The sequence below is a fragment of the Curcuma longa genome, chromosome 7, assembly GCF_044706935.1.
Source record: "Curcuma longa cultivar G26 ecotype Majalengka, Jawa Barat chromosome 7, ITB_CL_G26_1.1, whole genome shotgun sequence".
NCBI lineage: Eukaryota > Viridiplantae > Streptophyta > Magnoliopsida > Zingiberales > Zingiberaceae > Curcuma > Curcuma longa.
The window spans coordinates 7,805,354-7,831,250 of record NC_133867.1 but is presented as its reverse complement, the minus strand read 5'-3'; the positions used below and the strand labels follow the sequence as shown (position 1 = coordinate 7,831,250).

The window sequence follows — 25,897 nt, the reverse complement described above, 5'->3', positions numbered from 1 at the left end:
ATTAAAGCGCTCACGCCCTTCCCCACGAGAAAGCGGCCGAGCAAGGCTGTCTTCCCTGCCCGCACCTTTCACGTACATCGACACTTCCATCGCCTTCTTTATTACCCGATTCCTGCCTCCAAGAAGGCAGAGCAACCGTAGAAACTAGCTCAGCCGGTGAGGGCGATGGGGTGGCGGCGCTTCATGACGGCGGCGGTGATGGTGGTGTGCTTGAGGGCTGCGGCGGCGATTCTGGACCCGGTGGACTTCTTGGCTTTGCAGGCCGTCCGCAAGGGGCTGGAGGACATGCCTGGATCCGATTTCTTCTCGTCCTGGGACTTCACCGCTGACCCCTGCTCCTTCACCGGAGTGTTCTGCGCCGGGGAGCGCGTGGTGACTCTCGCCCTTGGAGATCCCCGCGCTGGGGCGCCGGGGCTAGTGGGACGACTCGACCCCGCGCTCGGTCGCCTTAACGCGCTCGCCGAGCTCTCCCTCGTTCCAGGCCGCGTTTCGGGTCCCGTTCCTGATTCTCTGTCCGATTGCTCTGACCTCCGCTTCGTTGCTCTGAGTAAGAATTTGTTCTCCGGCGCCGTCCCCGCCGGCCTCGGAGGCCTCCCCCGCCTCCGCACCCTTGATCTCAGCTATAACCTGCTTTCCAGTTCCGTCCCGGCGTCCCTCGCCTCCGCGCCGGCGCTGTCCAACCTCATCCTCTGCCACAACCAGCTCTCCGGCTCCCTCCCGCCCTTCCCGGCCTCCTCCCCGCTCCTCCGCCTCGACCTCAAGCACAACCAGCTCTCCGGTCCCCTTTCGCCGCTGCCGCCCTCGCTACAGTACCTCGCCCTCGGCTCTAACTCGCTCACCGGCCGAGTCGACTCAGTTCTCCCTTCCCTCACCCAGCTCAATTTCCTCGACCTCAGCTCGAATTCGCTCGAAGGCCCAATCCCCAGCGCCGTGTTCGCGCTCCAACTCGCCGCTCTCCAACTGCAGCGCAACGCCTTCTCCGGGCCGGTGACGCCGCCGCAAGACGACGTGGTCATCCCTGTGGTGGACCTGAGCTACAACCGGCTGTGGGGGGCCGTCCCGCCGCAGCTGGCCGCGGTGGGCCGCCTCTACCTCAACAACAACCGGTTCTCCGGCGAGGTGCCGAGCCGCCTGGTGCAGGGGCTCAGCAACGGCATGCAGCTGCTCTACCTGCAGCACAACTTCTTGACAGGGATCGAGATTGGTCCGGCGGCCGTCGCCCTCCCCGCCGGCGCATCGCTCTGCCTGCAGTACAACTGCATGGTGCCGCCCTTCGACACACCATGCCCGCTCAAGGCCGGCTCGCAGAGGATGCGCCCCCTCGACCAATGCCCCGAGTGGCGAGGCTAAGAATCCACCATTTCCATCGAAATCAAAGGTAATGACAAAAAAAGAACTCGAAAAAATCATCATTATATACATCGTTGAGATGATTCTTTGATTGGTTTTGGTTTATCGAAAGCTAAAAACTCACTTGTGAATATATTATATATATTGTGGTGGCTTCTCCTGCTAAATTAAGCTTTCATGTTTAGTTCAAACGCAGGATTCCTTGTCAATGCCAATATAAATCTATTGTTTTTCTATGTTTATATATTTCATAATGTATGAAATTAAAATGTTATTTAGAAGAGAATCTAAAGTTTGGTTGGAATTCATTACTACTGTGAAGAAATCTTGTGATATTCTTGGAACAAACTGTAAAATCTCAAGACTGTTGGCAGTAAAAAGTCTTCAATGGCATTTCTGAAACTTGCTGCTGAAAACAAGAAGATAACAAGAACTAGCTGAAGCTGGAAAGAGGAGGAAGATCAAAAGCACTCTCTTTTGATTTCTACCTCTCCACCACTTAGACGATCTATTAGAGACTGAGATGCTGAAATCTCCTTCTCACCTTCACGGATAACAAGAACACTCATGCATGTTGTTCTGGATTTCCTTGATGGCCACTGGGATTTCCATGGCTTCCATCTTCTTCTTCTTCTCCTTGTCCTCCTTGAACTTTCCCCAGAGAACCGAGTAGAGGCCCACAACAATAAGCACTGCGCCAATCACACTGCAAGAGAAAACAGTGAAAATCTGATTGATCATCAAGCATATGAAGATTTGATGAAGGAGTTTTATGAAGATCTCACCCTCCCAAATATATCTTCTCTGAAAGAATGAAAGAGCCCATTATGGCCACTATAATCATCATCAATGGGCTGAAGGCAGATGCAAAGACTGGCCCTTTCTCCTTGATCACCAAAGCTTGCACATAATAGGCCATGCTGGATGTCACTATCCCCTGCACACCAAAAGTTCTCTTGATCATGAGTTCTTGATGGCATCGCATGCATACTCGAAGTTTCATAAAGAGAAGAAGAAGAAGAAGAAGAAGAAGAAGAAGAAGAAGAGAGACAGACTAACAGCATAGGCAGAAGCAAGGAGGTTCATGTCCCAGCCAATGCTCCACACAGAAAGGTTGCGCTCCATGACAAAGGTGACAACAATGGCTTGCAGAGTGCCCATGAAGCACATCAATGTGGTGAGGGAGTAGGGAGCGTCGTACCTCTTTAACGTTGCAGTCTGTTGAAGCAGAGCAAGTTCAGTCAACATGGAACAGTATGCAAGTCAGCATATAGAATCACATTACAGATTACCTGAAGGACGAAGAGAGAAGCCCATGCAAGAGTTGCAATGATGACGAAGATGCAGCCCATGAGCCAGTTCTTGCCGGAGGAGCCATCGTCTGCCGACTCAGATTCATGGGGACGAGCATGCATGAACTTGGTCCAGAAAAGCTCCATTACAGGACCTTTGTAGAGGGTCATCAGCATGGCTCCAACTACCGTCACCAGGGTTCCAATCAACTTGGCTTGACATCGCACTTGCTTCAGCTCCAGTTTCTCCATCCTATCGATTGAATTTAATTTCTTAGATTAATTTTTCTTTAAAATGTGCTGAAGAAATCTTGCAATTCTCTACTTGATTACCTGAATATAACGGCCAACAGAAAGGTCATAGCAGGCAACGTGTTGCTCAGGGCGCAAGAGAAGGTTGGCGAGGTGAACTTGAGGCCGGCGTAGTAGAAGTTTTGGTCGACGACCGGCCTTTAAAATTTACACAAGAAACTATTACGAACTATTCGATCGATCGATGCTGATCAATATTGCGTTGGTGCAAGCATATATATACTAACCCAAGCAGTCCTAGCAGAAATATTTGCAGGAAGATTGTCCATGTGATCCTCGGACGTGGGTTCCTGTTCATGATCAGCGTTGAGAATTCGAGCACAAGAACAAAAGAGTGCTAGGCATGCTAGCTAGATCGATCTCGATCTACCTCTCGAGAATGAGCGCGAAAGGGGCGATGGAGAGCGTGGCAAAGGCATGGCGATACACCACCAGGACGTAGTGGCTCATGCCGTTGTTGAGGGAGAACTTGGTGAGGATGTTCATCCCTGCATAGCCAAACTGGAGCGAGATCATCGCAAGGTAAGGCTTGCAGACCGCAAAGCACTTGCTCCATCTTCCTTGGCTACTCTTCATGGTGCTTGATTGTTGCACAACAATCACACCTGTAATGAAGATGCGAGTAACCGTCTGGTATCTATATATATATTGATAGAGAACGAGTGATCCTCCGGTGCCATGGTGTGAGATTGGCTCCATGTTTAAGTTGATGTCGACGGGAATTTGGGCTGTGTCAGGGATGCACTTGCTCAGTAACTGAGTGGTGCATGATGGGAGATGCAATGAGGCGTTGGAGCAACTAGTGTTAATTTGTTCTTAATTAAATGATGCGAGGATCCGACACAGATCTTGATGGAGTTGGTAAGCTAAGCATTGCTGTTCCCAATTGGGTGGCCTTTCTTGCACCTTCACAGAGCTTGAACTGTAGCGAAAGCATGCATCAGAATGTTGATTCTGCCTATTAAACTTGAGAACTGCTCCTTGGAGAACAGTTTCTTGGGTTGCAGCATTCGCTAAAGTTTAAGTAATAGAAAAAAGAATGGTGGGTGAATGCAAGTGTTTTCAGTGACCTATTTTGTTGTATAGAGATACATAAAATCCTGAAAAGGACTTGCATCACAAACTCCCAATCAGACATTGTTGCCAGTTCTTTAGATGTTTGTGCAGATTATTTATAACACCCATTGTGGAATTACAGTCAAGAAAAGCAATGGGGTTCATCATGCTTGGCTCATGCATATGACTTCAACAAAGAACAGAAAGAATATCAATAATTCCAATGCAAACATAATAGTATCTCTCACAACTTCTCTTTTCCAGTGATTTCATGAACTAGAAATCAGCTAAACCATTGAGGAAAGCCTTAAAAACTCTCCATTATAGCACAATCTTACAATCTGCTACACTGCTTTATTCTTTGCTAGATCCACTTTGTGTGTGTAAATTTAGCCACTAATTTTGCAAGCCATTGGATGAGTGATACGTGTATATTGAGAAGATGGGAGACTTTAAGTGTTATATATATCTTTGGAAGGATTGGAATATGTAGATTGCACAATATAAAAGTTGTAGAAGCAAGTTATAAACATATCATAGTTTGTTTTGTCGTAAACTTTGCAATAAGACCGCGTCTTTTCCCGAGATTCTACATTAATTTGGCAAGAGAGTTTCGTGTATTAGATTATCCTTTATTTGGATCAAGGAGAAATATCATAACACCCTTTGGAGAAAATGCATTTGATCTTTAAAGAAAAGCTTTGTCTTGAAGAACTATTAATAGGAGACACTAAGAATTTGACAAAAGTTGGGTGATGTTTTGTATAATGTGAGCCTAGAAGTTGGAGTTTGGTGTCCGAGAACACTTAAGAGGAGGGGAAAATGTTGTTCAAGTTTGGCATCGGTTATAGTAGAAGGTTTTAGAGTATATTTTTTCTCCGATCAAACCGTATGCTAATTTAACTCGATCATGTAAGAGATGTGAATCCAAAGAGGCTATGCCAAGTTAAAAAGCTCTAGATCAACCCTTGTTGGAATAGTTAAGCTAAGCAACAAGCAAGGTTGAGGCTGTGAAAACAAAGAATGCTCACAAACGAACAATGGTTTTAAACCAAAAGAAAAACTTAAATAGAGAGACTTTTGCTATATAGAGAGAGAGTGTGTGTGTCCATGAGAAAGAAGAGAGTAAATGGAGTGTGAGTTTTGGTTGATAAAGATAAAAGCTATCTTCCATCAATGATTAGGAAAGATCAAGTATAGTTGATGTTTATACACTTCACACATAAACTCTAAGAGCACAATTCGGCTAAGCTAAATTGACCCTCTTCTCAATTAATCATCTCTTGAGCATAATACCACTTCAAATGAAGCTATAGAGACACCATGGCCAAAGATTTATCTGTACAGAATACTTTGGGATTTAGATAAAGTAGGTTCAATCAAGCAACCACTATGTGTATTGTACTTGCTCCTTTTTCTTTACTTTTAAAGAAGAGAAAAGGGTGAATAATTTGGTTGTCATTGTGTTGATCATGACTCAGAGCTTGTGGTTTAACCTCACCATACGACAGTGAATTTCTATACTTTATTCCAAGCAACCAACAGGATTGCCAACACCAGAACGCAATACATTTAATCTTTCTCACTATCTTTATAATCAATCAATTGAGGGCCTAATGTTGCTTTCAGAGACAAGGCCAAAAATGTTTGCAGCTAAAAAGGCTATTTGATGAGGAACTAAAAGTTATGGCACTTTCCTTGAGTTCTACCTTTAATGGACTGCTGAAGAAGATGTTCCAGATTGTGGCAGAGCACCATTTGATGAAGCTATCTTTTTGCCAAACTAATCCAGTGAGATTATACTAATCCTTGAGATTGTTCTGCTTCTTCATTGACCCAGGAAAACCAACACTGGTTATAAGAAGTCTTAATTGATGCGACTTGGTCGATCAGTTGAAAAGAGCAAAAAAAAAAAAAAAAGATGATTTCCATTTGTATATAGAGAAGTTGAAAGAACAACAAACTCTGTATGGAAGTTGTTTTCTTAAAAAGAAAAATAAAAATAGCAAAACAATGGAGGTGCGGGGAATCGAACCCCGTGCCTCTCGCATGCAAAGCGAGCGCTCTACCATATGAGCTACACCCCTTGATGTTCATTTTTGTCAGAAAGTTAATTAGAGTTTCTATTTAGCTATTATGTAAATTCTAACATTTCCTTTATGGCTACTTCGTAAGTTCTATATATTCCACACAAAGCCAAGTTAGACTAGCACCAGGAGTCCCAATAGACCACTCCGAAGTCGAGTTAGAGTTATATCTCATGTTCCAAAGTGAGAAGAAGAAAGTGAAAAGAAAAAAAATGAAAAAACATAGAGGGGGTTTTGTTAAGTACCCATGTGAAAAGTCTCATTTTCCCTTCTCACATGTAGGATTTATATATATAGTTGTTAGAAAAGAGTCTCCATGTTGGCCATTACCTTCTTCATCATCATTGATGCGAGTTAATAGGGGATTAGATTCAATAACCATTAGTGGTCTTTCCATTAGCCGAGCGCTAAGTATCTGATGGATGATATCAAGGGACCAGACTGACAACTACAGAACTGCTTCATCATTCATATGGTGTCCCACGTTTTGGAATATTTATAATCGTTGTCTGCACGTGTTCTCAATGGGTTTCATAGAGTCTCAATTCGGCCCGAAGAGGTATAAGCAAGTGAGGTGGATGTTGAGTGGCTTTCAAAATAGCCAGTGTCGACAACTAGAGTCGAGACAATGAGGATGTCAAGATCTAAGGCTGAGACATGACGGTGCTGAGATCCGAGGTCGAAACATGATGGTGTCGAGATCTAAGGCCGAGAGATGATGGTGCTAAGATTTGAGGTCATGACACGAGGTTGTCACGAGATTTGAGGTCGAGACATGTGGTGTCGAGATTTGAGGTCAAGACATGATGGTGTGTGAGACCGAGGTCCGAGACTTGATGGTGTCGAGATCCAAAGCCGAGACACGATGGATGTTGAAATCCGAGGGCGAGACATGATAGTGCTTTGATCCGAGGGGAAAGACATAATGGTGCCGAGATCTTATGAGAACGTAAAGACATATGCACATACAATGGGCTCTGCATATTCAAGAGGAGTTGTTCAAACTCAAAAACAATCATAATAGATTGGGCAATAACTTGCATATTAAGATTAATGATGTTAAAGATGAAGTTACCAGAGTAAGAATCTTTATTGTTTTGGCAACTGTAAACAATGCTTCATATTCATCAGCCTGATGACAAGTATTAGTTTGTAAGAGACTAACTTAGATAGTCAGAAGACCATTTTTCCTTTCTTTTTTCTTTTTATCTTCCAATTGAAATCGGATCGGATCTTTTTATTTTAAAAAATCCGAATCGATCCGAACCCGTACCCGCCCCCGACAGTCGTGCGGTGATTGCTAGCCCTCGCTATTTATTGGACCCCGTTCTTTTCTTTTCTCCACGCGTAGCAGAGAAAGCGAAGACCTCTCTCGTCCTCGTCTCCTCCATTCTGCCCTTTTCCTCCGGACTACGTGCCCGGATTCCCAGGTGATCCTGATCTCTCCTTTTCTTCTTGATCTCCGTCGTTTTAGATCGCGACGTGCTCGATCTGCTTCTTCCGGCTTCATAATCAGATTGATCTATCTTTTCCTGCAAAGACTCTTTTAATCGGAATCGTATCCGTTCAGGTCTTGTATTTTCGAAGCCTTTCCTCGCCTTGATCTTGAATTTTTTTATTCGTTTTGTATTTGAGTTCGACGCCATGTCTGATTCCGCTTCAGATCTGTAGCTTCGGTTGTTGGATCTTCGATCGGTGTGTTGTGGTTTGATTTTATGATTTATTTATTATTTTATGGTTCGCGTATGATAGGTGAGACGCAATGGGGCTCACTTTCGCAAAGCTGTTTAGCCGCCTGTTTGCGAAGAAGGAGATGAGAATCCTGATGGTCGGGCTTGATGCTGCTGGTAAGACGACCATCCTGTACAAGCTCAAGCTTGGAGAGATTGTAACCACCATTCCAACAATCGGTGAGCATTATTCCTCTTCGCTTGCAGTTGTCTTCTTTTTTGTTAACTTGTTGATGATTGATTCTGATGTTAATTGAGTTCCAACTAAACAGGATGTTTTGATAGTCAATACATGTGCAATTAAGTGTTGTCATCTGAACATAATTATTTCTATGTACTGCTTAGTATAAATTATCTAAAGGGTTTTCTTTGTTTGAGCACTTCGAATGTGTGCTCTATAACATTTTGCATAGTTTAACTAAATTGATGGTTGACAATCCAGGATTCAATGTGGAGACTGTCGAGTACAAGAACATCAGTTTCACTGTATGGGATGTTGGTGGTCAGGACAAGGTACTGCCCCATGTGTGCTAGAGAATTTCATATCAAAACGACTGCTTCACTTTTGATGAGTTATCTTTTGGTGGCAACTGTTTTATGAAAGCTTTCTTATGTCAACTAGAATAATCAGGCAAAATTAGGGTATTCTATATCTAAGGTGGTGTCACACTGAGCATGCATAGGTAGCTTGCCTGATTTTTTTTTACTATGAGTAATCTGTTAATGGTTACTTGTTTCACTCTTCCTAGATACTTATATTGTGAACATCAACAGATTAGACCTCTGTGGAGGCACTATTTCCAGAACACACAAGGACTTATTTTTGTTGTTGATAGCAATGACCGGGATCGTGTTGTTGAGGCAAGAGATGAACTACACAGGATGCTTAATGAGGTAGATCTTTTTAGTAACTATCCACTCTCGTGGTTTACAATATTAATTATGTCTGCATAATATATTTTGAAAAAGTATATTTCTTCATGCATCTGTCTTTATGCCCATGAGATCATTCACTTTGCACTTTTCTTCATTTGTATTGATCTGCCAGTTTTTTCTAATAAAAATATGGAGAAACCTTACTCCAGTTAAAACACAGTGAGTTTTCTTGACTTAAATGGTTGTTTGAATAGTTTGTTTAAAGTGGAAAGCTACTTAGTTGTATTCATTGCTAATCAAACCTGCAAAGTCTCTTTTGTAGGAACTATTTTATCTGATTTGTTTGTGATTCTGTACTGATAGGATGAATTAAGGGATGCTGTCTTGCTCGTGTTTGCAAACAAACAAGACCTTCCAAATGCAATGAATGCTGCCGAAATCACTGATAAACTTGGCCTTCATTCTCTCCGTCAGCGACACTGGTAAAGTGTTCTTGTTGAGCTATTTTTTTATAATTAGTTATCTGCTACAACAACAGTAAATTACTTTCAATCTCTTACCAATTACTTTGTAGCCATGTGACTTGGGGATCTTCATTTTCCCTTACCATTATTGACACTTCAAATCGAACGCTGATATCCACACACATACAATTTTTTAGAAAATCTGGTTCCAAACACCTAGGCCCATATGTATGTTGGTACTTGTAATCAAGTCCAAGTAACCTAGGTTGTGTGCTGAATTGTTTAAGTGTTGATTTATTGAATCATTTAGGCCCATTGCTTTTGTGCTGAATTGTTGGAGTTTATTGAACAATAATCTGCTTTTGGCAATCTTGATTAGATGGTCACGTTGCATATGCCTCATGCTAGATTGTACTTTTGTGTTCTCTCTTGTTGGTGTACCACTTGCATCAATTCCCTGTTTAAGGTTAAATCATGTTGGATTATTGTCTGTTCAATGTTAAGAAGGTTTGGCATTCACTTTCCTGGAAACCCAGATTGGTAATTTCTTAGAGTATTATAGGTTATAATTGGTACGTGCCATATCTTCTCTTGAATAGATATTGATCCATGTCGCAGATAGCAAAGAAACAAAGAGGAAGCACATCTTGTATCATGTGTTTGATTCATATGACCTACTGAAATTTGCTGGATATTGTTAGATATCTGGAATGGGGGGACCATCTGTTGGTAGTTTGTTAATCAATGTGCAGTCCTTACTATGTCATTGCATAAGATGGAAGCAAATTGAGAGGGAAAATCAATCTGAATTATTAGGACAGTCTGATGTGAGCTAGATTAGCATAGATTGATCATTGAGTGCCTCTCTGAAATCAAATAATCTCCAAGTGGCCTGTTGCTTATTCTCGTCTACAGACCTTGCAGGAACAGGTAAGCCAATTCCCCAGCTTGGGTTCCTTTGCATTTTAGCCCCATAAAGATCAACCAAATTAGTTGACCAGGCTGAGTTAGGCTAGTCTGAATGCACAGACTTGGCTTCCCTCCTTTTTATTTGTATCAATATCTTTCTTGTGGATTGGAGGCAACAGCCCAGCCTACATTACTTGTGAAATTAATTTGATTAAATTTGGTTTGATATTCTTCAGAAACCTATGTCCTTGATCTTTACAGATGGGTTAATTTATTTGTTCCTGTTTCGGTCGTAGCTCACAATTTTGGTTAATCCATACGATCCATTTGACTCCATAGTATCTTAGGCATATATCCAGTGTTTATCCACTCTGGAATCCATGCGTGGAGCATTCGATCTTTTGCCATATGACTTGGGGAATGGCATGTAACATATTATTTTCGACATGCTATTTAGGAAATCATGGTAAGATTACCTGATTTTATGAGATGAAATTATGCAACCTTGAGCATCAACTTTTTCTTAGCAAAGCTTCTTCAAGTTCCTTGTCTTATGATTGTTGAACTATATTCTTTTATGCTTGTGTCTTTGTACTCTTCATCCACCTCCTCTATAGCTGTATTGGATATCAACACTTTGGACACTGACACTTCCCGTGGACATCCAGTATCTCTATACGGTCATGTGTCAAACTGTTTTAGAAATGTGTCAAACACTTTGGTTTCTGAAAAAAAGACCTGTGCTAGATACTTTGCAGAAAGATTGATTGAAGATAATGAGGTCGCTAATTCGTTTGTGCACTTTTTCGCAGGTACATACAAAGCACTTGTGCAACATCCGGTGAGGGGCTGTATGAAGGGCTTGATTGGCTCTCCAGCAACATTGCGAGCAAGGTATCAACATTGTGGTTTCTTTTTCGTTCTTTTTTTTTTTTGTGCATAACCTTCATAATACAAAATCACTGTATTTATTTCACTATTAAAAGGGTAGCCTTAATTTTTTAATGTGTGCTTACAAGAAACTGTTTGCTTACAGTGATCAAAGCCTCTTTCGAAGGTTCTTGCCTCGACATCAGCGATGCTCTACTTTGATGCTTTTGTAACAGCAGAAGCAAGAAGACTATTTATCGTTCGGCTTGGAACATTTTTTGCCCCCTTTCCCTTCTGCGTTTAAAAACCTTGTCTGTAAAACAAATATGTGCCTGATATTGTATTTGTTATTTTGCTCATCTAGTGTGCTGCCTCTTGAGGTACTTGCCGTGTCCTTGGACACGATTTTAGTACAGATGAGTGGCTTAGAACACAACCTGCTCTTTTAAAATAGCATGCAGCTTGGTCCCCTGATTCTGTACCGTGTGAGGTATCCTTTCATGAACATAAACCAGAAACATACAGTACTCCAAGCGTACGTGCACGGTCGATTTATAACACACTTGTAAATTGATCAAACATATATTCACGTATCATTTTACTAATACAACTCAATAAAGAAATGAAATAGGACAATATGTTTATCTTTGCATTCTATTTCATGTTCATTCTTATTCTATTCCATTCAAGTAACTTAAATTTAAGATTATTTCAATAAAAAATGGAATTCGTCACTTTAGTGATTTTATAATGTGGTCTCACGGTGAGGAAGTAATTGGCCACTAGAAGGAGAGTATTAGCTTAGCTTTATTGATATTTGACATTTATCCATTTCAATAAGTTTGTTCTGTAATCAACTCAATCATGCTATGTATTATGTTAATATTGCATTTTAATTTTTCATGTATTTTTGTTTTGAAAATCTAAGTGAAACTATTTAAGTTTTTCGTTTCAAAGCTACATTTTTTTATAAATAAAATGAAGGAACAAGACCTCATTAGCCAACCAATTAGATCAAACAAACAAACTATAAAAAATATATATACAAAGTAAAATATTTAACTAGTTATGGGAAAATAATCTCTTATAAAATATAAAAAGAAGATGCATATAATAGATTTAATATGGTAGAAATTTGTGCACGGGATTGTTGTTTATGTCATTATGTCAATATGATTAAATTATTATAATCCAACAAAAGAAATAGAATAGGTTATAGCTTATTTCAATTCAATTTCGTTCCATTCACAGATTAAATATGGTAATTTTTATAAAAATAAGAGATTTTCTTTCCATTTTTTGAATAAAATAATCCATTTTCTGCTTGATTCAAACACAATTAGGCGAACCAATTAAAAAAGTGGGTTCGATGGGTAGGGAAGTGAAGTCTCCGTGTGTGTTGCCTTCGAATACGATTAGGTCAAATCCTTCTCGCTCCGAATTCGGAACCTGTCATCTGATCTCCGATTCCTCCCTCCGTCTCTTTCCTTTCTTTTTTTCATCAATTCGTTCCAAATTTTGGTTTTTTCCTCCGTCCCAGATGTCAACGCCTCGTGTAATGGTGTTAATTTGATCGAATCTGAGAGGGACTGGAATTGGGTGGGCATTGGGCGGCGGCCAGGCGATGGAGGGCGGAGCTGGCGGCGGGGGCGACGTGGAGTTGGTGTCCAAGACGCTGCAGTTCGAGCACAAGCTCTTTTACTTCGATCTGAAGGAGAACCCAAGGGGAAGGTACCTGAAGATTTCTGAGAAGACATCCGCCACGAGGTCGACCATCATCGTCCCTGTCGACGGCATCGTTTGGTTCCTCGAGTTATTTGGATACTACATCGGCACTGACGAGCAGGACGCCTTCAGCAAGGAGCTCAAGCTCGATTCCAAGGTTTTGTCTTTCCCCTTTACTGTTGGTTTCAAAGGTAGGGTTTTTGGATCCTCTAACCGATGGCTATCTCCTTGTTCCTGGGAAAGGCGTTTTTTTTCGACATTGGCGAAAATAAAAGAGGCCGCTTTTTGAAGGTACGTTTTTGCCACAAAATTTCTGATTTTATTTCAACATCTATGTATCAAGTTTATCAAAGAAGACCGAGTGAGTAATTTGATTACCTTTGTTGGCCAATTTGTTTCTTTTTATGATCAGCGATGAGTAATTAAGTTTTGTTTACTCTAAATTTGGTGCTGAATTTGGTTAGATATTTTCATAAGTGACAAGTTTGAGCCAATAGATGGCCGAGTATTAGGTCCAATAGTCATTCAAGTTAACACAGAGGAACAATTTGAATGGAGAGTTAGGTTGGGATTTTTTAAACAGGAATTGGATAATAAAAAATTAATAAGAATCAATTCTTTGAAAGAAGAAGATGTGGCTGGGAGATATTTTGTTGCTATGAAATTGATTGTGTTAGCTTCTGTGTTTTATAAAATTAAGACAGGGATGGAAGCAAATAGTAAATTTTCTTGTATCAATTTTGGTAGTATTTTACAAACTAATGATACTACTTGTTCAATGGCAATCAGTGAGAAATTAACAATTTACACATTAAAAGTTTCCAACGGATTTTCTTGTTATAACAATGCGGTGAACCGTGAAAAACTAAGAAAATCTTTATATCTATACTTGTGCGGTCGATAGATGTAAACAATTGGACATTGTTATTGTGATCCATGCAAATGACCTCTGGATGACTTGAACCAGCCTTTAGCCTTTATTTACAATTGTGTGGTTATCGACTTTATTAGACTGTTCAAGATAATGACCTAAGTTTTTTGCCCTTTAAAATTATGTTAATTCTGTTGTTGAGATTATTCTGATAGATGATATGGAGCAGCAATTTAAATGAATCTGAGAAACATAAGTATTGGGGGTGTAGTTTTGTTGAATCAGTGGAACTTGAAGTGTGATTCAGTAAAAGAAATCAAAAATGGTTTTAAAAAGGAGTCACTGAAAATTTTACTTGTGAGATTAGATTGCGTTAATTAGATTTAGAGGATGCCTTAATGACAAAACAATTACTTGTTTTTGGATAATTAAGGTAATAACTCTTGATTAACTTGTGACTGCTCAACAGTGTTCAGTTGTACCCTAATTAACTGGAATGGACATGACACGGTTTGCATGATTAATGTGATTATAGTTAAGAAAGATAACTAACACTGTTTCCTTTGTCTCTATCCAGAGTAATATCTAACAGAGTTCCTTCACTAGTTGAACATCAATGTTTCTTGTCAAAATGTCATCACTTGTATTGTAAAAGAAAAAAAAAATCTATTGTTGAACAAGGATATTAAATTCTATTTACTTTCTCCATGAAGTTAATTCTGCCATTTGGGTGTTTTTGTGTAGTTTAATTTATTGAAGACTGGTACATACACATTATTGAGTCTTTTGGCTTTTAAACTTCCTTATAAGCTTACTGGAGTGAAAGACTATTTTCTGATAACTATATTGATATCTGAAGTATTAAATGCTAAGTAAGGTTTAAAGTACAGTAGCATTTCATTGAAATTACATCTGTTTGTTATGCCTAAAAGATAACACTCATCCTCAATATCATTTCTAGTTATATGTCATAAGTAGCTCTTATTAGCCCTTTTACTTTTAGGAAATAAACACATGATTTACTCATGGTCAACTAGGAAACATCACAAACCTTAATTATCATCTGCAATTTTAGTGTAAGTTTATATTTTCAATGTTTGATTTAAATGACGGAATTATTTTCTATGTAGATATCCGAGTCATCTGTCAATAGGAACCGGAGTACAATCATTGTTCCTGCTGGAAGTTCAGGCGAAGAAGGATGGGCCGCATTTAGGAATGTGTTACAAGAGATACATGAAGAGATCTCACAACTTTTCATGGTAGCAAACCAGGTAAAAGTTTGATCTACTACTATTCGTAGCTTCGGCCATAATATCCTTGAGCATGCTAGTAACTTTTTCACATACTTTTTCATTGCAACACGACAGCAGCAACATATGGAACCTGCTGAGAGACTCTCAGGCCTTTCAGATGATGTTGGTGCTGGATTTATATCAGGCAACAGTGCTCGCGCAGCATCTGGTTCCGAATCAAATGTTGAACGTCTGGTAGATATGCATGCACATGATGATATTGGAGGTACGGGAATGTCGAAAGTAATCAGGGTCGATCAGAAGAGGTTCTTCTTTGATTTGGGCAGCAACAGTAGAGGTCATTTCTTGAGGATATCTGAGGTGTGTGTTGAACAAAGTTACACTAGTTAAATTTTTCTCCACATACAGAAACCTAACTTCTTCCTCATTGCAGGTTTCTGGGGCTGATCGCTCATCGATCATCCTCCCTCTGTCTGGTCTGAAGCAGTTCCACGAAATGGTTGGCCATTTCGTTGAGATAACAAAAGACAGACTTGAAGGGATAACCGGTGCAAATGTCCGGACGCTGGAGCCTGCACAGAGATGATCATGCTCAATTTGGAGTATGGATCTCCGGCGAACTTAGCTCTCGCGGTTCTTGTATTTGATAGGTTTTATCATTGTTTTGTGAGGAACAATAATCTCATTCAATGATCCAAACGAAGGGTAGAAGTGTTCGAAAGCTTTCTCGAGCTGAAGAATAATGTAGGTCAAGATCATAGCATATCCGGCCGCGGCAAAATTGCTGTTTGCTTGTCTTTAGCCAATAATCTCAACCATAATTGGTGCTATTCCTGCAAAACTCTTGCACCACCTCTGTTCTAGATCATGAGCCTTCTCTGTAGAATAGCAAGTCTAAAATATGTTTTATGTTTTGAGATCACTAATCTTAACTTTTATTATTATTTTTCTGTTAGTTCTTCTGAATGTGCATTGTTTTGGCAGCATGGATCATTGAGTAATATTTTTTTTGGTAATTGATGTATCTCGTTTTTAATTTATATGATCCGATTAATCTTGAACATAATCAGTTTGGTTCTATAGAAATTTTTTTATCAAAAATGCAAATGAACCTCATAAATTTACTGTAGCCCGGGGACAATACCTAATGATCATAGACAACATTAAAAAAATGTTTAAACTACATTATTAATTGTACTTATTTGTCCATTAATCTCACCAAAGCCATCACACGTGCTTTATTCGAGCTATAGTTTATGTAGAATCCATATTTAAAAATTGAGCAAAAATTGCACTCCACATTTCATGAATCATCAAATGTATTTTTATTTTTATTTTTTAAGATAATCAAATGAACATTTTATCATATATTGTATCTCGAATTTTTTTTTACTATGTAACCGCTACAATTAATTATTATAACATAATAAAATATAATATTTTATTTTAATTAAAATTATTATATGTAGAATATTATTATATCAAAATATTTTTTAATAACCTTATGAAAATTATTTAAACTCCATCAAAATTATTTTAATTTAAAGTGATCAAAATTATTTTAAAATAATTAATCAAAATTATTATATTAATTATTATAATAGTTGTAACGACTATTTATATATTGTTATAATATTATAATAGTATTGTATTAACGGTTACAATATTAAAATGATTAACAAATAACTTTTATACAAATTTTAAAGTGGTTTTAACCAAGTTAAAATAATTGTAATGGAGTTTTAAGTAATTTTGATGTAATAACGTTCTATTCATAGTAATTTTAATTGGAATGAAATTTTAAATTTTATCATAAGTTATAGAACTGGTGCTACAACCATACTAAAAGTAAAAATATTCTTGGAATAAAATATATGATAAGTGCCCATTTAATGATTTTTACAAAATAGATATCTATTTGCTTCGTTAGATGTGGAAGGCTCTTAAAAATTAGAATGGACATCAAATCTATATTATCAAGTCATCAATTTGACCAATCGAATTGATTAAATGTGTTAATCAGAAATATATATATATATATATATATATATATTAAAAATAATAAGTAATAAATTAAGGTAATATACGAGACTATTTTAACAATGTTGAAATTCAAGAGAATATTAATTACTATTAAAATTAGGTAGAATTCAATGGGATTTGCAAGCAACAATTTCATGTATAGAAATTAGTACAGAATTAATCATTATACATCTGTACAAAGTAAGATCTTATATATTAATCTAGTCAAGTCTGACATTTAAATTATTTTTTTTAAAAAAAACCATGCATATCATATGTCTGATTAACTTATAGCATGAGCCCTTGGAACCAAGTCACCTCTACATCCACGTGTTACCCCACCCCATGGCCCCACCTCCAGAAGACGAAGAAGACGATGGATCCCAGTAGTCCTCGAACCTCATCGCCGACGCGGTGACCGCGCCGCCGTCGATGTTCATGCCAGTGTCTTGCGAGCTGGGGCACCCCACGAAGACCTGCTCCATCCTGCAGTGCCTCCTAATTGCATCATGATGGTGGTGCAACTGCAAGCAGTCCAGGCCGTGAGCTTGAGCTTGAGGTGCGCTCGAGCTCATCAGATATGGCTGTTCTTCCATGCCCATGCCTTCCACAGGGCTTCTCTTTGCTCCTGTGTTCTTATGGAAGACCCTGCAAACAACCCATTCGTCCTGCAATAAAAAAAAAATCAGATTATTTTCTTCTTTAAAGAAGGGAAAAAAAAAAGGAGTAGTATTGCCTTTGGTGCAGATGATCTTTGAACAGAAGTGTCGAGCCTGAACTCATGCATCACCCAGTTAGTCTTCTGGCCTCTGGGGGCTCTGCCTTGGTAGAAGACTAGCGTCTTCTTCATGCCCACGAGCACTCCTCTCCCCTTGTAGATCTCCTTGTCCTTGCCGGTCGCCTTCCAGTAGCCGGCCTCGGTGGCCCTGTTGGTCCTCACCCCCGTAGGGTACTTCCTGTCCCTCTGGCAGAAGAAGTACCATTTCTTCTCTTCCATCTTCGCCTTGCCTGAAATTAAAAAGAGTACGTACGTAGCTGTTCAAGACTAATTGCAAAGGCGATCGATCTATACTACTGCATAATTCTCTTACTTGGAAGCTCCCATGGCTCGCACTTGTAGAGGTCCACCTCTCCCACGGCCCTCGCGGAGAACGAAGTGTCGATGGCCTTTGGCGTGAGGTAGTGGGTGATGATCTCTTCGTCCGTGGGGTGGAACCTGAAGCCCGGAGGCAACTCCATGCACTCTTCTGCTTAAGGTGGATTTCAGAAATTAAAGAAGAAAATGGAGGGCAGGGAAGCATTAAGTTTTTGAAGAAGAAGAAGAAGAAGAAGAGTGTTTGTCCAAGGAAAAGGTCCGTATCCTTGAAGTCACTTCAGTCTTCAAGGACAAGCCTGCCCCCTCGCCATTGTTTTCATACTGACGAACTTAATTTTGGCTTTATTGTATTATTTATTTCTCCCATTTAATTCATCTTGGAGGAGGAAATAAAGTGTGCTAGTTGATTCAAGTGTTCATACTCGTAGCTGAGCTATATGTTTGACTGTGGGGGTTTAGATTTCCATTGTCAAATGCTAATTAAGCACATGCATGATCTAACTATCCAAACATTTATATATGTAACACTTCAAAGAGACGACAAAACAAAACGACACCAGTAGTCTTTGAAAAATCCTGAAAATGTTATTATCCATGCAAGAAGTCAGACCAACATTTTTTGATAGTTAAGTTTACATTTCTTTTTTGTATTTGTCGTGTTCGTCGTATTTCAAAATTTTTAGTGTTTTCTTTTTAACTTATTTATCTTATACAGTGAAAATACATTTAATTAAGATCCTCAAGTGGTGGTTGACTAATTCTACGACTACTGGATCACAACGAGACAGACAGCCGTGTCAGGCTCTGCCAGTGAAGCGTGCGTGCATGCGTGCGTGTGAAAGCTACCCGGAAAAAGCTGCCATACCCAATGAATTTAATTCATTAATTAGTTAATTAATTGTTAGGCGAGAAAGTACAAGGCCGGTGGTGAACCACTTTGCTGCGTTAATAAAACGACGAGCTTTCAACTTTTGGGAACATCTAACTTTTTCACGTATATGAAATGTCAAAGAAAGTATATATAAATATCGAGCCGGCTTCCCATGCACGTTTACAACATGCTTAAATTGGGATGGGACTTGAGAGGCGTTCTAAAACGTGATCTATTTAAAATAAATCGATGCGGTGCAATCTGTTCTTCATGGTCTGCATGTGTCGGTTAACAGGGTATATTTAATTATCACATGGAAAGTGTGACTCAATCGCGTCGTGTTTCTTTGGATTGTGAAGTCAAGGTAAACGAAAGTAGGCAGGCAGGCACGAGGTTGCTTAAACACCCCTATATTTAATTATTTATTTATTATTATTATTTTAATTGGCACAAAGTATATCGTTTATACTTGTTGAGTTCTGATATTCTGCGTGACACAATCTGTGCAATCCTGTGTGCGACACCGCCAACCCCTATCGCTTTTGCCCGCCCTCGCCACGCCATCCGGCCACCGGCCGCCCGCCGGACCGGGACCGGGCGATCGACGCGCCACTCGCCGGTGCGTCATCCGGCGTCGGATTCCGACCAAATTGTGATCGAAATCCGACAAATTCGGTCGAAAATCGCCAAATCCAGCGCGCGACCATTGGCTACCAAATCGCGGCCGATTTCTGGCTGCGATTTAGCCGAAATCCGACGCGGCCACTGCCAGGCGTGATTCCGACCAAATTGCACCAGATTCCGACCACAATCCGACCGAAATCCGATGTCGGCCGACGCGCCGACGAGTAGCACGTCGATCGGGCCCAATCCGACGATCGACGGTGGTCGAACGACGCGACGAGAGCTGCAGCAACGACGAGGGATCGAGGGTGGAGCACTGTACATTCCCAATTTTAGACGGTCAGATGCGGCGCGTGATCGGTGATGAACGGTGGATTCGATATCGCGCACGGGCGCGCAGGAAACAGGCGTGCAGAATATCATTTTCGTATACTTGTTATAACGTCCAACCTTCTTTTTTCCATTTAATTTGGGAGCGTGTAAATGGATCAACTTATCATGTGACCCAAGGCCTTATATTGGGCCTCTGCCTATATTGGGCCTGTGTGAAAAGTGTTTTTAGGACTGGACCAGCCCAATCGCTCCCCGGTCCCCACCCATGTGATGGCGTCGCTGCTGCATCCGCTGCGCCGTGCCCATCAAGGGCCCGACTCCTTCGGCCTTGGCCGCGAAAGATACTTACACTGCACGCAACCAGACGCCGCCTCATCAACCGTCCGATAATTATGTGTCTTCTACTCCACCATCCCCATCAAACGAGCCACAATGTTTGTTACTGCCGCTGCTATTACTCCTGCTGCTACCTTCCTCAATCATTCTCTCCGATTCCGCATCCATGGCGTCCGCCGCCGACGACGACGACTACGACTTCGACTTCCCCGAGTACAACCCCCACCCGTACCGCGGCGGCTACGACATCGCCCTCACCTACGGCGCCGCCCTCCCGCCTTCCTCCGCCATCTGCTACCCGATCTCCACCTCCCAAGTCTCCCCGCCCTCTCCTCCTCGCCCCTCGCACCTTGAAGGATCTCCCGGTCCCCACTACGCGGAGCCCTTCCCCTCGCCCGACCTCTTCCGGAGCTGGCTCTTCACTGACTGGGACAACCGCCAGGCCCACGCCGTCCCCGAGGGCGGCGAAGGCTGGAACGGGTGGAGGCGCGCGCTGGATTACCTCTTCGGCCACGCGGAAGGGTACGGGGAGAGGAGGATCGGGGTCGACGGCTATGGGATCCCCATCTACGCCAACAAGAAGCTCCATGGCGCGGAATCCGTTCTGGTTGAGGTCCAGCAGGCGCCTGTTGAGAGGGTGGAGTACCACGATACCCGCCCTGAGGATCACCATCATGTGAGTTGGAAACCTTCCTTCCCGATCACAATCTAGCCTGTCCGTGAAATTGCATGAAATCCTTACTTTTTGGTAGATCTGGAACTTCTCGATTGCCAACATGCATTTGGGGCTGTAGAACAGATATTGAATCCCTAATTTGAAAGTGGAATCGAATGTATTACCGAGATATCTTCGTTATTTGGATGGATGGTTGTAATCCCAATTTTTCTTGTTTGTGTAGTGGTCATCATGCTACGGTGGTACAGCAGAGAAGCTTGGCTATGGAAATCCTGTTCTTGCTTATGATAGACACTACTCCGAGAAGGCCCTTCGTGTGGAGATCGATCCCAATGAGTCCGTGTGGCATCAGAAATTGAACTATCATGAGGGTTATCAAATGCAATCACATTATAACTCGGTTAGCAGTGCACCTTGACTCTGAATTATTAGCTTCTTGTGGTGCTTGTTGCTTTGCGAATGGTAGTGATTTTGTTCCTCCTCATGCAGGAACTCAACGACAGTGATTATGTTGATGCATTCTTTGGAAGCCCTTCCATTGCTTACAGTAGTTACCACTATGAGCAGCCACTGCATCTTCAAGTTGAGCAAGTTCAAACAGATTGGTATCAGCAGTCGAGTTACTCTGAGGCTCATCAGGAGTTTGAGTGGGTGAGTAGAGGTTTAATCTTCCAAACTCATCTGACATTACCTTTAACAACTGACTTTCAACTATTTTCCAGAGTTCCTCGCACAACGATACTCAAAGGGAAGACAGCGATTTCTTTCACAGTTCGGGCTCTTCCTACCAGAGGTACTCCTGGGAACAGCCTGATAATGTTGAGCTCCGCCCTTATGAGCCCTCATGGTCTTATAATCAAGATCACTACGATGGCTACGAGGAAGAAACTCCAAAACTGAATTGGGTAAGTACTAATCTTGAACCTGGATTCCATGGGCCTATTCTTTTCACAAGATAGTTTGAATTTCTTATCTCCATCGAATTTACTTGATTAATAATCATGGTTATGCTATTGCCCTCTGCATTCAGCATTATTCATCCGTTGGTGGTCAAGCTGAAAAGTCTACCAATTCAGAAGATACTTACTACTACACCCAACAAGAGTATTACCAGCAAGCTGAACCTATTCAGGTTGAACCCTACAAGTCATCCTGGTCACAATATGCAAGTTATTATGAAGCACCAAATGAACAGGTTTCTCAAATAGAAGAGCCTGTGAGTATACATCATCGTACCTTCGTTTTACAGATGCCAGCTCTGAGTAATGCAACTGCTTAGGCATATTTCTCATATCTTAGCATGTTAATCAGTGGATTGTATACTCGTTTAGTTGTAGGTGCTTTTATCAGGACTCTGGTTCTGACACTAGTTTTGGGGACTTGCAGGAAGGTGATTCTCCCTACTACACATTCAATAAGTTGTTCGACTACAACTGACAATGTCAAATGATGTCGGCCATCAGCCATCAATGTATTAAATCTAAATGTACATTAGGAGGATATTTGCTAAATAAGCTTTGAGCCTATAGAATTAGTTGTTTCAAAAAATTTTTTCATTTCTTTTTCATTTATTTTATTCTTAAACAACTTAATCAAGTACTGAAAATTAAATTGCACGAAATAAAGAGTCATTACATACCAAAAGGTAACACAATGCAACAATTGATCGAATGCTGCTGACAAAACTAAGCTGACAAATGAGAATAATAGAGAGAGAAACATTGAGTTACCCCCATAGGAACATTCTTAAGAAGCTTCAGCAACAGTGGACTGTAAGAATGCTCTTCCAGGTTGACGTTTGGAAAGTGGCCCATGGCAACCAAGTAACTGCACAATCGAAAAAAATATATATTTTTTAAATTTTCATGACAACCATCTTGCAAGTTGTTCTTGCATGACATTTTTCTGTAATAGAAGATACCTTGGCATTGACTCCATCTGGTGCAATTCTGTTCTCGCTCTTCCACTTCACATAGTCATTGCGGCTAAACTTAGTGAAACCCCTGACAATTTGTAAGCAATGTCGACTTAGAGTTGACTAGCTCAGGTGTAAAGAACTAGGATTTCAGTCATCATAACTAAAACATGGATGTTATATTCAACTTAAAGAAATTGATGTGTTTAATTTTTAGAACTCTATCACTCACCATTTCCCACTGACAATTATCTTCTGCCTGCCGGGGAACTTGAACTTGGCACGGCGCAGTGCTTCTTGGGCATTTTGGCTATTGTTGTCCTTGCAACGAACCGAGAGAAGCACCTGACCAATGCTTACCCTAGCACACGTCCCTTGTGGCTTACCGAAGGCACCCCTCATACCAGTCTGGAGTCTATCAGCTCCAGCACAAGAAAGCATCTTGTTGATTCGCAGGACATGGAATGGGTGGACTCTCACTCGTAGGTGGAAAGCATCCTTCCCCGCAAACTTCGTCATGTACTTGTTACATGCGATGCGGGCAGCCTCCAGAGCTTCACTTGAAACATTTTCCTTTTCCCAACTCACCAGATGAACACAGAAGGGAAACTCATCGACCCCTTTCTTCTTCATTCCGACGTCATAGATCCTAATCTTGGGATCAGGAACGCCACGGCAATAGCGTGATTTAGGATACGGCTTGTTCTTGATCTGACGATAGCAACGTGCAGGTCCTGGGTGAAGAAAAACCATTCTAATTGTCATGCAAATTCAAACGATTAAAAAGATAATAACAGTAGATTATATAGTAAACTTGGGGATATTCAGAGACGCCTAACGGGAATGAAAATGGAGATCTACAAGATCTTCACGACAACATTCGATTTTGCCTTCAAATATGCAACAACGATTTAGAAAGTCAGGTATTTTAAGGGCATTTATCCTTCAAAATCGTGAATAGACTTGCAATTAGGGTTGCTGACAACAAAGGCACAAACATTTGATCAATACAACATGTAATCGTTCAACTTATTCTAATAAATATAACAGAAAACTAACGAAATAGAAGAAGAGCCCAATGGACACACCTGAGCAGTAACAAAATTGAACTTGGATCCACTTGATGCCATAAAAAATCTCACACAAAAATGGGGAAATCAAATCGAACCCGCCACTAAAGGAGATCATAAATGAACTTACGAATCTAAACCAAGTGAAGAAGACTAAGGCATCGATCGAATGACCATAATCTAAACCAATCGAAGAAAATTACGCATCGATCGTATGACCATGACAAGCAGGAGCATACACAAGGCATCTGGAAATGAGAAGAAAACCGAGAGACTTACGTCTGCCCATCGCTGCAGCGAAGACAAAGCGAGAGATCGACGCCGAAAACCAGCAAGGGGAGTTTACGGCTCATTGTGTTTATATATATAAGGGAGAGAAAGAGGGGAAACCCTAAGGAGCGGCAAGCAAACCAATCGGATTAATTTGGGCCGTGGGCCGTGGTCCGTTGGCCGTGGGCAGCCACAAATCAAGGAATTCACTTAATGGCCGGCCCGCCAACCAAAGACTTCCATGTCCTAATCATTCGTTTTAATAAATAAATATATATATATTTCAAATTTTGAGTTTTGAGAATTTATGTTTAAAATTTGGAAAACGCATCCAATGATTCGCTAAATTACTCCAAATTTAACAGACTTAAAGAAGATTGTAAAACTTCTCTAACTTGTTATTATACATCACTCTTTGAAGTTTGAAGATCTCGTCGTTATTTAGTGTAGTTTCTTGATTTACTTTTTTATACATGATCGGAGAATCCATTGTGTAGGATACGAATTTCATCTTTTACACATATAAAAGAAAAAGTTTGAAGATCTACTTGTTATTATACATTTGGTCCCGTGGCGGCGGACCTTTGCGTGCCTGAACCAGCCTCGCGCTCCGTTGAAAGATGCGCGCCCTCCGATCGTAATCATCCGGCTCCCTTCCGTCGTCGCGTCCCGGCGTGATCGCCGCCTCTTCCATCTCCATCAGCTCCTCCTCCTCTTCCTCCACTTCTACTTCTTCATCTCTGTGATCCTCTCCTGGCTTCCAAACCGACTCTTGCAGCTCCGCCCTCAGCTGTCGCCGTCGTTGCAGCTGCTTCCCGTACCGCAACGGCGAGATCATCATCTCCGGCGGAGCACAAGACACTGAGCTGGTGTTAGAAGAGCTCAGTTTCATTTCGTTGCTAGGACATGTCCAACCAGCTCGGCCTCTTACAAAGCTAACGGAAGAAGATAGAAAGACACTACCAGACGCCATACGATCATGCATAACGCACATCGATTCATCTATAAATAAATATACATGCAGAATACTGAAACGCGTTAATGCCTCCATTTTTTATCTTTATCTTTTCTCCTGCGAAGCAGTGATGAGCCCTGTTTCTGCAGCCACGTGCCAACGTCGCGAGACACGCGTAAAGGAGGTGGAATTCGCACACACTCACCGCCCTCGCCAAGACGCCAACTCTTTGATGAGACAGAGAGCCCCATGAAGAGTAATCTTCTGTGTTTGTAGTAAAGAAGAATTTCCTTCCAGTTTATTGAGTGAACTGGGTGACATAATTAAACTCCATTGTTGGCTGTAGCTATAGTAAATTGCCTCGTCTCTCTTGTATTCGATGAACTTGTGAAGCTTTCCATGAGGTCAGATCCATCGCGCAAGGCCATGTTGCTGTTGCTTCATCATCTAAGCTCTCATAATGGAGTTCTCGGCCCTCCACGGCCGATCGAGTAGCGTCGCCAAGCTAAGTGGTGCTCAAGAGCGTGAAGACTTGGCTGTTCGATATCCGTCTTCAGCTGGTCCACCTCTGCAATTAGTTCGGACAGTTTCTTCTGCTTCAGCATCCTCGATCGCCTTGTTGATTCGCGATTCGATATCTCTAGCACTGCCTGCTGATCTTCTTCGGAACCCGGATCATGGAACAGAGAGGACCCAGATGAAGCACCTTTAGGAGAGCCATCACAAATTGGTGTTTTATGGCAAACAAGATCCTTTCAGTTGTATATATACTTTGGCGGAACTACAGCGGAATTTTGTAGATTATTATTGCAGTGGAAAACTACGGGCTCCAGCAATCAGTTCTTAGCACAAATTAAACATCTTGGAGAACATAGAACCCGTGCAGGAAGACCACAGAGAAAGATTGTGAGATTGGTCATGCATGCGCTGT

The 25,897-nt window shown here is 41.2% G+C and overlaps 7 protein-coding genes and 1 non-coding gene across 10 annotated transcripts; 4 read left to right on the top strand and 4 right to left on the bottom strand.

The window, feature by feature from the left end:
* Positions 1–165: 165 nt before the first annotated feature.
* On the top strand, positions 166–1,388 carry LOC141832315 (uncharacterized). The gene has a single exon (XM_074719808.1). It carries the CDS (start codon positions 166–168, stop codon positions 1,348–1,350), a length of 1,185 nt encoding a protein of 394 aa, XP_074575909.1. The 3' UTR covers positions 1,351–1,388.
* A 508-nt stretch (positions 1,389–1,896) lies between these two features.
* LOC141832572 (WAT1-related protein At5g07050-like) lies at positions 1,897–3,530 on the bottom strand. Its single transcript, XM_074720057.1, has 7 exons — positions 3,325–3,530; positions 3,182–3,244; positions 2,976–3,092; positions 2,643–2,895; positions 2,410–2,568; positions 2,136–2,287; positions 1,897–2,056 (listed from the first exon to the last, which is right to left on the bottom strand). Exons 1-7 carry the CDS (start codon positions 3,528–3,530, stop codon positions 1,897–1,899), a joined length of 1,110 nt encoding a protein of 369 aa, XP_074576158.1.
* A 2,494-nt stretch (positions 3,531–6,024) lies between these two features.
* TRNAA-UGC (transfer RNA alanine (anticodon UGC)) lies at positions 6,025–6,097 on the bottom strand. The gene has a single exon. It is a non-coding gene; the product is annotated as a tRNA-Ala (tRNA).
* Positions 6,098–7,452: 1,355 nt separating this feature from the next.
* Positions 7,453–11,305, top strand: LOC141831379 (ADP-ribosylation factor 1). The gene is made up of 7 exons (XM_074718735.1): positions 7,453–7,527; positions 7,850–8,007; positions 8,270–8,340; positions 8,602–8,721; positions 9,067–9,185; positions 10,889–10,970; positions 11,113–11,305. Exons 2-7 carry the CDS (start codon positions 7,860–7,862, stop codon positions 11,113–11,115), a joined length of 543 nt encoding a protein of 180 aa, XP_074574836.1. The 5' UTR covers positions 7,453–7,527; positions 7,850–7,859; the 3' UTR covers positions 11,116–11,305.
* A 536-nt stretch (positions 11,306–11,841) lies between these two features.
* On the top strand, positions 11,842–15,753 carry LOC141831377 (transcription factor Pur-alpha 1-like). 3 transcript variants are annotated; one of them, XM_074718733.1, is made up of 6 exons: positions 11,843–12,365; positions 12,487–12,828; positions 12,915–12,962; positions 14,673–14,816; positions 14,913–15,158; positions 15,232–15,753. In XM_074718733.1, the coding sequence occupies exons 2-6, from the start codon at positions 12,571–12,573 to the stop codon at positions 15,382–15,384; spliced, it is 849 nt and encodes a 282-aa protein (XP_074574834.1). In that variant the 5' UTR covers positions 11,843–12,365; positions 12,487–12,570; the 3' UTR covers positions 15,385–15,753. The 3 variants fall into 3 exon arrangements, with proteins under 3 accessions (XP_074574835.1, XP_074574834.1, XP_074574833.1); XM_074718734.1 differs by having other exon boundaries at positions 11,842–12,828; positions 14,916–15,158; XM_074718732.1 differs by having other exon boundaries at positions 11,843–12,828.
* Positions 15,754–16,980: 1,227 nt separating this feature from the next.
* Positions 16,981–18,076, bottom strand: LOC141831540 (NAC domain-containing protein 100-like). Its single transcript, XM_074718921.1, has 3 exons — positions 17,912–18,076; positions 17,557–17,828; positions 16,981–17,488 (listed from the first exon to the last, which is right to left on the bottom strand). Exons 1-3 carry the CDS (start codon positions 18,057–18,059, stop codon positions 17,141–17,143), a joined length of 768 nt encoding a protein of 255 aa, XP_074575022.1. The 5' UTR covers positions 18,060–18,076; the 3' UTR covers positions 16,981–17,140.
* Positions 18,077–20,206: 2,130 nt separating this feature from the next.
* LOC141831539 (uncharacterized) lies at positions 20,207–22,287 on the top strand. The gene is made up of 6 exons (XM_074718920.1): positions 20,207–20,756; positions 20,980–21,156; positions 21,246–21,407; positions 21,479–21,661; positions 21,787–21,972; positions 22,143–22,287. Exons 1-6 carry the CDS (start codon positions 20,247–20,249, stop codon positions 22,191–22,193), a joined length of 1,269 nt encoding a protein of 422 aa, XP_074575021.1. The 5' UTR covers positions 20,207–20,246; the 3' UTR covers positions 22,194–22,287.
* Positions 22,288–22,344: 57 nt separating this feature from the next.
* On the bottom strand, positions 22,345–24,074 carry LOC141831541 (large ribosomal subunit protein uL16-like). Its single transcript, XM_074718922.1, has 4 exons — positions 24,021–24,074; positions 22,904–23,405; positions 22,678–22,759; positions 22,345–22,583 (listed from the first exon to the last, which is right to left on the bottom strand). The coding sequence occupies exons 1-4, from the start codon at positions 24,028–24,030 to the stop codon at positions 22,503–22,505; spliced, it is 675 nt and encodes a 224-aa protein (XP_074575023.1). The 5' UTR covers positions 24,031–24,074; the 3' UTR covers positions 22,345–22,502.
* Positions 24,075–25,897: the final 1,823 nt, after the last annotated feature.

What these genes read in the sequence shown, in the direction of transcription:
- LOC141831379 (XM_074718735.1), top strand. Translation starts at nt 7,860, where the DNA reads ATGGGGCTCACTTTCGCAAAGCTGTTTAGCCGCCTGTTTGCGAAGAAG. An exon ending in AACCACCATTCCAACAATCG is followed by an intron (nt 8,008 to 8,269) that starts GTGAGCATTATT and finishes TTGACAATCCAG; the next exon opens with GATTCAATGTGGAGACTGTC. An exon ending in TACACAGGATGCTTAATGAG is followed by an intron (nt 8,722 to 9,066) that starts GTAGATCTTTTT and finishes CTGTACTGATAG; the next exon opens with GATGAATTAAGGGATGCTGT.
- LOC141831540 (XM_074718921.1), bottom strand. Translation starts at nt 18,059, where the DNA reads ATGGAGTTGCCTCCGGGCTTCAGGTTCCACCCCACGGACGAAGAGATC. An exon ending in CGAGCCATGGGAGCTTCCAA is followed by an intron (nt 17,829 to 17,911) that starts GTAAGAGAATTA and finishes TTTTAATTTCAG; the next exon opens with GCAAGGCGAAGATGGAAGAG. An exon ending in AAAGATCATCTGCACCAAAG is followed by an intron (nt 17,489 to 17,556) that starts GCAATACTACTC and finishes TTTTTATTGCAG; the next exon opens with GACGAATGGGTTGTTTGCAG.
- LOC141831539 (XM_074718920.1), top strand. Translation starts at nt 20,247, where the DNA reads ATGGCGTCCGCCGCCGACGACGACGACTACGACTTCGACTTCCCCGAG. An exon ending in GCCCTGAGGATCACCATCAT is followed by an intron (nt 20,757 to 20,979) that starts GTGAGTTGGAAA and finishes TTGTTTGTGTAG; the next exon opens with TGGTCATCATGCTACGGTGG. An exon ending in CTCATCAGGAGTTTGAGTGG is followed by an intron (nt 21,408 to 21,478) that starts GTGAGTAGAGGT and finishes ACTATTTTCCAG; the next exon opens with AGTTCCTCGCACAACGATAC.
- LOC141831377 (XM_074718733.1), top strand. Translation starts at nt 12,571, where the DNA reads ATGGAGGGCGGAGCTGGCGGCGGGGGCGACGTGGAGTTGGTGTCCAAG. An exon ending in AAAGAGGCCGCTTTTTGAAG is followed by an intron (nt 12,963 to 14,672) that starts GTACGTTTTTGC and finishes TTTTCTATGTAG; the next exon opens with ATATCCGAGTCATCTGTCAA. An exon ending in TTTTCATGGTAGCAAACCAG is followed by an intron (nt 14,817 to 14,912) that starts GTAAAAGTTTGA and finishes GCAACACGACAG; the next exon opens with CAGCAACATATGGAACCTGC.
- LOC141832315 (XM_074719808.1), top strand. Translation starts at nt 166, where the DNA reads ATGGGGTGGCGGCGCTTCATGACGGCGGCGGTGATGGTGGTGTGCTTG.
- LOC141831541 (XM_074718922.1), bottom strand. An exon ending in ATAATTGTCAGTGGGAAATG is followed by an intron (nt 22,760 to 22,903) that starts GTGAGTGATAGA and finishes ACAAATTGTCAG; the next exon opens with GGGTTTCACTAAGTTTAGCC. An exon ending in CAGATGGAGTCAATGCCAAG is followed by an intron (nt 22,584 to 22,677) that starts GTATCTTCTATT and finishes TCGATTGTGCAG; the next exon opens with TTACTTGGTTGCCATGGGCC.
- LOC141832572 (XM_074720057.1), bottom strand. Translation starts at nt 3,530, where the DNA reads ATGAAGAGTAGCCAAGGAAGATGGAGCAAGTGCTTTGCGGTCTGCAAG. An exon ending in CTTCTCTCTTCGTCCTTCAG is followed by an intron (nt 2,569 to 2,642) that starts GTAATCTGTAAT and finishes CTGCTTCAACAG; the next exon opens with ACTGCAACGTTAAAGAGGTA. An exon ending in GAGAAGATATATTTGGGAGG is followed by an intron (nt 2,057 to 2,135) that starts GTGAGATCTTCA and finishes TTTCTCTTGCAG; the next exon opens with TGTGATTGGCGCAGTGCTTA.